This window comes from Amphibalanus amphitrite, unplaced genomic scaffold, assembly GCF_019059575.1.
Source record: "Amphibalanus amphitrite isolate SeventyFive unplaced genomic scaffold, NRLGWU_Aamphi_draft 001251F_arrow, whole genome shotgun sequence".
NCBI lineage: Eukaryota > Metazoa > Arthropoda > Thecostraca > Balanomorpha > Balanidae > Amphibalanus > Amphibalanus amphitrite.
The window spans coordinates 47,292-56,682 of record NW_024882744.1 but is presented as its reverse complement, the minus strand read 5'-3'; the positions used below and the strand labels follow the sequence as shown (position 1 = coordinate 56,682).

The 9,391-nt window shown below is 51.9% G+C and overlaps 1 protein-coding gene across 1 annotated transcript; it reads right to left on the bottom strand.

Moving 5' to 3' along the window:
• Window positions 1-2,742: 2,742 nt before the first annotated feature.
• LOC122371520 (F-box/LRR-repeat protein 6-like) lies at window positions 2,743-9,363 on the bottom strand. The gene is made up of 5 exons (XM_043347897.1): window positions 9,205-9,363; window positions 6,607-7,717; window positions 5,927-6,234; window positions 5,380-5,547; window positions 2,743-4,964 (listed from the first exon to the last, which is right to left on the bottom strand). Exons 2-5 carry the CDS (start codon window positions 7,715-7,717, stop codon window positions 4,374-4,376), a joined length of 2,178 nt encoding a protein of 725 aa, XP_043203832.1. The 5' UTR covers window positions 9,205-9,363; the 3' UTR covers window positions 2,743-4,373.
• Between the last annotated feature and the right edge of the window lie 28 nt (window positions 9,364-9,391).

Genomic DNA, 9,391 nt, shown 5'->3' with positions numbered 1-9,391 from the left:
AACGAGATTAAGTTTTTCGTGGCTCGCGAACCTTGTGTCACCGTTAATGGCCCTGGCGACTGTCATGGTTACCATTGATCCATGCAGTTGGCCAAACCGTTGACCGTTTACACTGTGGGTGCATGATGGTCGCCCCACTGTGCACTGACGCAGCTGAATTGCCCTGTCAAAGCCGTGCGCTTCGACCCGGATGGCCGGCGTGTGCCTATTGTGCGCGGACGTCAGTACCATCTACTTGACAAGCAACAAGTGAAGAGGTATCGGGCGACGATGTGCTCCTACCCGGCTAACATTTACTGACTTGAGACAGCGGCTCGAAAAATATTTCCTCGCCGTCGTAATATTTTTTAAACGAATTTATCAATCATTACCTAAGTGTGAGCTTTAATTGTTTATTATGGACTGAGATGGGAAATCAATGAAAGAAAGCCTAGGATAGGTTAAATTATCACGGACACTGACAGTCTGATGCGGTTACACTTTTTTAAACTCAATAATTTATAACCAACGTGTATTCGTTAAGCGTTCTAGTCAAGACTTTCTGAAGTTCAGTCGCACTCTCTAAGGATAACCGATAATGGATCAAGGTAGACCGGGACAAGTCGCCCCGCCGAGGTAACGCGCCTCACCGATGTTTCTCGGAACTGGCAACTGGCAAGGTTCTGAGGAAACATTCTCTGGTATATAAAACGTACACTATATGATCATTATCCCTATGAGCAGACTGGAAAGAAATTGTGATGCGTCCTTATAGAGATGAAGACAAAAATGTGTTTTTGGAGTGATTTTTATATTTTGTTGTCTGATTATACATCATAACGTTCTTTCATGGTGCATGTGAGGTAAATGGCTTTTATGTATTTTGAACTATTGTCTAACGCTTCCAATGCCGGGCTGATTCACGCTTGATTATATCTTGCTCGAGCGCACGGCGTTTTTCTCTAACCGCCAACTACGTGATGGGGTAAAACGCCCTGCAGTAGGTCGCTGGGCAAAAACTAAAAAGCCCCATGGGGCATTTTAGTTCGGCTTCGTTTCATTTCTTAAGTTTCATTTCTCAACTTCACATGAAGAAAATATTGGCAAAACTTTAAACTTAACTATGCTTATTCGCCACTTTGCCACAGACCCCGGGGCAAAGCGACCAGCGGCGATTTGCTTGCCTCCAATATGAGATACAGGATAGTTTCCTCATGTAGTAATGACGTTTTTGATCGTAAAAAATTAAAACCGGACGAATGTTTATTTTGCCATTGTTCACCAGTAGGTAAACGGTAAACAACGCAAGGACGTTCATGGAAAAACATTTGAATTGCATTATTTGGGCAGCGTATGTAACCGAAAAGTGGGCGAGATGAGCGCATACCGATACATTTTAACATCAAAAACGTTTGGTTTTTAAGGAATTAAGAGCTGTTCACTCTGCCCAGTCCGCTTTCCCCCACTTCTACCACGCGAGACAAAATATCTCCCAATAAATAAAATCCAGTCTAATAAATTCCAGTCTAATAAAATATCTGTTATTGATGGGTTAAAACGCATTTAAGTTGGTAGAGGAAATGTGCGATAACCACTCATTGTAACCATGAGAACACTTAAATAAACTTCCAAACGATTACGGCATAAATAGCATCTAAAAGCGCAAGAATATTGGGATGAAAAAAATAACGTGGCAAAATATGCCTTCTCGTCTGTAACGGAAAAAAGGCAACGAGTCGGAAACTCCGATCTGGCTCATTCACACGACCGCGAAGGGAAGCATAATTGGCAACTATGAACTTAGAGCTAACGTCAGTTGTGCTGGGCTAAAACGAAGGGTGGCCGCTTTGCCCCGGTCTCTCCTACTTGAAGTCATGCCCCTGACTGACAGGCGGGAGTATGTCCCCTCTCTGCCCGTGTCCCGGCACTGACCTTGCTGCGTTCCGCCGGCGGCGCGGCTGCCGGCGAGGGGCGGCGGCCGACACTGTGTCCGTGAGGTGCACAGTGCATACAGTGCGGTCTGCCCCTCCCCTCCTCCCCCCCCCCCGACCAGCTGGGACGGCAGTCAATAATGTGGGCAGACCGTCGCAGTCGGGAGCACACACACATACACACACCATATACACAGAAAGGCCACGCGGCTGTGCGGGGACCTGACAACCACCAACGCGACCGCCGGCCGCCGGAATTGACGGAACTGTATGTATGTATGTATGTATGTATGTATTGACACCAAAAGCCTTCCACATATGGCGTGGCGATAACTGGAGCCATGGACACAGCCAGCGGTTACCAGCACCCGAGTGGACCCGCTGTCGGCCCGTCCGTGCTGCAGTGGAGGTGACAGTTGTCATGACTACGCTGGGGGTCCCTTGTAAGGACGGCACGGCAGTTACGATACGGCGGAATCGGTTAATCAAAAAACAAGAAACCGAACGAAGGACTCTAATCAACGGCCAGGGATATACTCGGATGGTCAAGGAGGGCTGCATAATTTTACTAGACCAACAGTACGTGCAAGACGGCGCTAAAGTAACGGAGGAGTGTTTTGACTCTGATGAATATCGATACGATGCTGAGAATGCGGTCAGGGCCCGGTTTCTATAGTCACCCTCACTACCAGCTAAGTGATATGACGGGCGTCTGTATACAAGCAAACATTTTGAAAATCTTCAAATTCGTTTAAACATCTTCACTTCGACCCAACGTGCACATTTCAATCTGCATGTCCGTCCAGTGTCCACTCAGCATCCACACTCCGACCAGATTCCGAGATATATTCGCGCGTTTAAACAGACATATTAATATCGTGCTAGCGGCCAGGCTGTCTGCCAGTTAGTAACGACCCCGTCCTCCAACCGCGCGCGTATTCAGGAGCCACGTTTGGAACGCAATGGTCCTCAACACGAGACACGGTTATTCACATTTGTACACACGCTTTGTACAGCAGCTCGCGCCGGCCGCCTCTGCAGCGGGCGGTGTCGACCTGCCAGGGCGAGCACCCGCCCAGCTCACCCGCGACATACCCCGTCAGACTACAGCCAACAACAGAATTTACCGCCAGAACACAGACATTGAGCACCAAATGAACCGGTGACAAATTGCATCCATATAAAAGAAGCACTAAAACAAGCGGCAGGGCGAAAGTAGAAAGATGATTTGGCTTCGTCCATGCAAAACAAAATGCATACAGACAAGCGATTACACTCCACAGGATTTCCGCGAGAAAGCATTTGGCCTCCTACTTGCATGATAAAACGCTAGCACAACTACGAAATCATGGAAATAGATGTCATTTTCGATTAAGCCACAATCACGAGACACATCACCTATTGCAAACACAATCCCCCTCAATTATCGGACTGTCCGTAGCTCATCTCAGATGTTAATATAGCAGTCTAATCAACTGATCATTTGATCAACTGATTAAATGATCATCACTACAACACTAGCAGGTCAACGTCACGACAAAATCCAATGATGAAGCCGCACAGCAACTAGAGCTCATCGAGGCGCAGGCACAACCCAGCCGGTTGCGAAGCGGACTTGTGCGGCAGAGCCGAACCATACTGTGAATTACCCTCAACGCAGGAAGCAGATAACGCAGTAGATACAAAACGACATCAGTGGGTGCATTCTCAAACCTGAGCTTTCAACCTCAATAGGTACGGATCGATTTAGACCTTATAGACCCTTTGGGTAAATAATTTAAAAACACAACAAACCGAATTAAGTAAAACGTATAAAAGTAAAAAAGTGTCGTGATTTATGTCTGAGCAGAAATGTGGGAACACAGGCAAATGAAGGGGATAGCTGCAGCGCAAGTCATGTGATAGTCCGTATCCCCGGGCGGTCACATACTGTAAGCTACACACAGCTGTCACAAGCGCACAAGAGGCCGGTACAAACACATTGCCGACATATATACACAATACACATGTCCACGGACAATAATAATATAACAACACTCCGGCTGGCCAACTATATCGTCCCATTTAGGCAGGCTGGGTGTCCTCACTCATAGAGAACACGCCGGGCAGGCAGGTCAACATGTCAATCATGCACAGCTCGAACTCAGCTCGAACACAGCTCAAACACGACTCATACGCAGCTCAAACACGGCTCAAACGCAGCTCATGTGCGGCTCATATGCGGCACACACGCGGCTAGGTCGCAGTTAGAGCCTAGCTCGAGTGTGCAGGCCGGAGTGTCAGCCCGTCCCGAGCCAGTCCGCCACGGGACGCCGCTCGACTGGCCTCGCCGCGGAAGGCGCAGCGGCCGCGGGGAGCCGCCCAGCGCGCCGCCGAGCCACTGGCAGTAGGACGGTGCACGGCGCCGGGTCACGGCGACCGGCACCGGCGGCAGTCAGACTCACTGCGCGTCCACAGGCGCAGTTAGCCAGCCTCCTCGCTCGCCTGTTCGTTGAACTTGCCGGCAGCGATGTCGCGTCGCAGCGCCTCCAGCTCCGGGCCGCGGTAGACGCGCTTCACACCGCGCGGCAGCGCCCGGCACGAGGTGAGGTTCAGCTCTCGCAGCTCGGCACAGGCGGCCACCAGCCGGCAGACGGGCCCGAACGTGCCGGCCGCGCCGCACAGGTCCAGTTTGCGCAGCGGCGTCGGCGGCTGTCCGGGGTCGGGCCGCTCGGCCAGCGCCAGCAGCGCCGCGTCCAGCGCCTGCTGGTTGGCCGCGCCGCTCAGGTCGAGCTCCAGCAGACTGTGCCGCCACTTGCGCACCACCAGCTCCAGTCGGTCGGCGGAGGAGCGGGTGGCGTCACAGCCGGACAGAAACAGGTGCTGCAGGTTCCAGGCGGGCACCCGCACCAGACTGGAGTCGGAGAGCCGCTGGCAGCCGCGCACGTCCAGCAGCCGCAGCTGGTTGGACGCCTTGAGCAGGCGCTCCACGCCGGCGTCGTCCAGACCCCAGTGCCGGTCGCGCGGCACGGCCACACTGAGCTCCTCCAGCGCCGGAAAACCCTGCGAGGACATCTGGGGACGGGAGGGGTCGTCAGGGAACGGCAGTAGACGAGAGGCCAGTGAACGGGTTCGACATTACGATAAATATTAAAACGTTACCCGCTCCACCCCCCCCCCCCCCCCACGCCCTATGATCGAACCTTGGGGACCGTGAACCATCAGTGGGACATGCGTTATAAAAGCGACCATAAATGACATCTCACAAGTCAGACTATTCACGAGAAAGACATCGAAATTCCAACACTGGTACCTGCTGCAATCTTTACAAACCATCATACAGACATGATCCATGTACCCAACTTTCCCACGAACATTCCTAATCGCCTCCACACATTCCAAAAGCCCCAAACCTATCGAGCCAAGATATCTGCCGATTCATCATATCAAGCCGCCCCCCCCCCTAACCACTCCGCGCCAGAGGTCGCACCTGTTCCTTGAGGGGCGTGTCAGCCAGCCGCAGCTCGGTGTTGGTCCAGCGCAGCACGCGCAGTCGCGGACAGCCCTCTTGCAGCCGCTCCACGCGCACGGGCACGATGTCGCGGATGGCGTTAGTGATGTTCGACAGGTCCAGGACCTCCAGGTTTGGGCAGTGCTCCTGTGTATGGAGAGCGATGGTCAGGGTTCGATGTTAGACTAGTTGGTGAGACAGAAAGGCATGTGGCCAACCTCAGTTACATTCAGACAACTGAGTACACAGCAAATGGAAAACCGACATAACTCACTTCAATTTAGAGTTTCAATTAGAGCTAGAGCTTCAATTTCAGTTGGAATGCCTCATTGGTAGATAGTGGTAACGAAAACTAGAATGTAGATGTAGTAGGTAATGATTTGCCCAAGTGAAGGACAAATTTCCCAATAACACCCAAAACAAAATCCGAACAAGTGCAATTAGGTTAGCAAGAGCGGCCATGTTAGCACAGAATCATATCTAGGCATAAGACACTGTTCCACAAGTAAGTCCTCTCTCCACTCACCGCTAGCGCCGCCAGAATCTGTTGCATGCCGGCTACAAAGTTGTGCGACAGCGTCAGGCTGACCAGTCGCGGCCCGAGCAGAGAGCTGAGCTGCTGGAGCGGGTGCGGACCGACCGCGGCGCGCGCGGAGGTCGTGTTCGCCTGCAGGTCGGACAGGTCGAGCGACGAGAGGTGCTGGAGCCCGGCCAGCTGTACCACCTCCTCGCCGGTGAGGCTGCGGCAGCCCGAGAGGCAGAGCGAGCGCAGCTGGGGCGCTCGGCTCACCAGTACTGGCACAGAGCGGGGGCTGAGCGCTGACGACCAGCCCGCTGCCGGGAGAGGGGGCGGGTGACACGGTCAGCCTGGACAGAGACGCAGCCAGTGGTTCAGAAACAACATGTGATAGAAATCAAAGATATTCGTGATGCTCAAAAACAAGATCAAAAACAGACAGATAAACTGCAATAACTTGATGCTTTGAAAAAGCGGATTTGCTGCGAAATACGGCAGATATAAGTCACTTCTAGGAGAACCTTTTCGGGGCATGACAATAGCTAAAAATGGAAACATAGGGTAGGGTCAAAATCTCCAGAACGCATATTTATCACAAGGAATCCACCGCCTATTTTCGGTAGCTCGCTCTGCAGATCCCTCAAAATACACAACCACCTCCAGCCACCATTTATCACCGGCCCACTCACCGAGACTGAGTTCCTCTGTCTTCGACAGCCGGTTCTCGGCCAGCCAGATGAGCAGCCGCTCGTGTCGCATCTTATCCCGGATCAGACCGGTGGCCAGGTCCACTGTGCGCCACAGCTCAGGCAGCAGCGCCACCCTGCGCCACGAGCGACACACGCGCGACAGGCGCACCAGCGCCGGCACCGCACCGGTCGCGCGCACCACCTCACCGAAGATGCGCTCCAGCAGCTCGGGCGGCACGCCGTCGGCCCAGGGCCCCTGCGGTCGGTCCGGGTCTTCCTCCTCCTCCGCGGCCAGCGAGGACGACTTGGAGCGGCGACGTCGCACCGGCGCCGCCGCCAGATCTTCTTCGTCCTCGTCGTCGCTGAGCCGCGACCGCCGCCAGCGTCGCCGCCGCTTGCCGCGCGGCGCGCCGCCCGAGTCGGTCCGCCGGCGGCGCCGCGATCCGGGCGACACGTCATCGGCAGGGTCCAGCGTCTGTACCCGGATCTTGAGCTTGATGGAGCCGGCGTCTGGCGAGATTTGGCTGTGGTAGGTGGTGCGAGCGCCGCGCCCGCTGCCGCTGCGCCGGCGCAGGCCCTCGCCCAGCCGCGGGTGGAAGGTGGCGTCACACATGAGGCAGTCGCAGGCGGGCGCGCGGTGCGGTGACGCGGCGATGGCGTCTTGATCCTCGAGGACCCGCGGCGGCAGGACCCCCGGAGCGGGCGGAGACGGCGCTCCCAGCGGCGGCGAGCCGAGGCCGGCGGCGACCACCGGCGGGACGGCGGCGGCAGTGGCGGCGGACGGGGACGCCGTCACCATCGCCGGCGGGGAGGCGGTGACGGCGGCAGGCGGTGAGCCAGCCGCTGCGGACGGCGGCGAGACGCCCGGTCCGGGCGGCGGCAGCGGCGCGCGGCTCTCGGCCGCCGGGGTGCCCGGTGTCGGGCAGAAGCCGGCCGGCGAGTCGCCGCCGGCACTGGGCGTGTCACCGCCCGCCGACGGCGTCTTCATGACGTCACTCTCGGAGCTGGAGCAGAGCGTGTTGGTGTTGCGCTCGTTGGAGCTGGGACTGTCCAGCCGCTCCACCAGCTCGAAGCTGGGGAACGCGGAGCGCTCGTCGGCGCCGGGATCCATCTGAAACACGTCATAGCTATAGTTGTGCTGTTCCCAATCACAAGAACAGTCATCACTCATCTTGGTCGATGTCATCTGAAAAGGTACCAAGCAGTAGAATGCTGTGCAGCATTTAAGTCAAAATCAAAAAAAAAAGTACAAACCCCCTACTAACTATGATAGATCTTCTCATTGCCAATTAATCTGCCTCAAAGCTAATGAAATGAACCACTAAAAATTCAACCTTGATCACTTTTTGCAAATATTTCCTGCTGTGCTAAGGCCAAGGCAGGATGAAAAACTGCATTTAGCCATACATATAGCTTTTGGGACTAGGAGTTGTTATAAGCAGCTCATTCCTAAAGCTTCTACTTAGTGCTTTAGATCCTTTAAGAACAATTTGAAATATACAAATCAGCACTAGCAGTTGCAGTAAGGATCAAATTCCAGACTTAACATACCATTAGGAGGGACATTTAGCTTTCAGAAATGTCAGGATTTGATCATTGGGGAGTGATAACAAAAAGCAGCATGAGGTGACTATCAAAGTTTCACCATTAGTTGAAATATCAGGATTGGAATGGCTGTTTAAACAATGCTCAGCATCCAACAGGGTTCCTATTAAAATGACATCCGTATAATAACCTGATAGATGAATTGATGGATTTAAAGACTTTTCTGATTAACTTATACTTTATCTTTCCCTTAGGTATATGATTATAAAATATCATCACAGCCACTCAAGAAATAAATGGTTAAAAGTCTCACTCTGGTGAATGACCTACAGGTCATTCACAAGAGTCTGACCTATGGGTATTGGGTAGAAAAGCTGCAATTTGCAATGGTTCTTGGTATTTTAGAATGCAGGCCATAAAAAATTAGATAATTGTAATTCACTAAAAAAATAAATCATTCACTATGACAATTCACTGCACATATAATCCTACAAAAATATTTTAGAGCAGAACTCTTTCGTAAAACAAAGTGCAAATGACATTTTGTTTCAACAGATTAATCTATTGAGCATTCCCATAGAAGAATAAGTACCAAACATGAATATTTCTGGGAAAAGCAAGCAATACCTTAAATAAGCCAGAAAGACGCTGAAGACTCGTCACATTGAAAAATTATTTTATTCCAAATCGGCATGGCAAATGGCTATGAACAGCAGCATGCTCACCAAATTTGGCATACTTGGTTTCTTTGTTCATTTCAAATGGTAGACTACCTCTGGAAGCATTTATGCCTGAAATATTTGATCAATTATTTCAGAAATTGTGTGACCTTTGAAACTACCTAAGAAAGTTGAAGTTTTACTGAAGCCTTATTGATAAGCAATTAACATTTTCAGTGTGCAAATATTGTTCTAATATTAGTGCAAAAGGTATCCACACATTTCAATATTTGTGAAAACAAGGAGCAAAACATATACTCATCAATTGATTGCGCTGGGCAATCGGTGACCCAGTTTCAAACGAAATGCAGCAGGAGTTTCAGTTTCAACTTACCACAGTGCAAGCTTAACTCCTCTGAATAAAAGCATCATAGAAAGGCAATGTTTAAGTTTAATGAAAACAACACAAACTCAAAGAAGGCACACGTTATCCGACGCGCAAATCCTCCCATCCCCATTTGTTTTGGCCATGAGCCTTGCGCGCCAAGTTCTGAGCGCTGCAATCGCACCAAGGATACTTG

What these genes read in the sequence shown, in the direction of transcription:
- LOC122371520 (XM_043347897.1), bottom strand. Translation starts at nt 7,717, where the DNA reads ATGGATCCCGGCGCCGACGAGCGCTCCGCGTTCCCCAGCTTCGAGCTG. An exon ending in GACAGAGGAACTCAGTCTCG is followed by an intron (nt 6,235 to 6,606) that starts GTGAGTGGGCCG and finishes CTCTCCCGGCAG; the next exon opens with CGGGCTGGTCGTCAGCGCTC. An exon ending in ACACGCCCCTCAAGGAACAG is followed by an intron (nt 4,965 to 5,379) that starts GTGCGACCTCTG and finishes TCCCGTCCCCAG; the next exon opens with ATGTCCTCGCAGGGTTTTCC.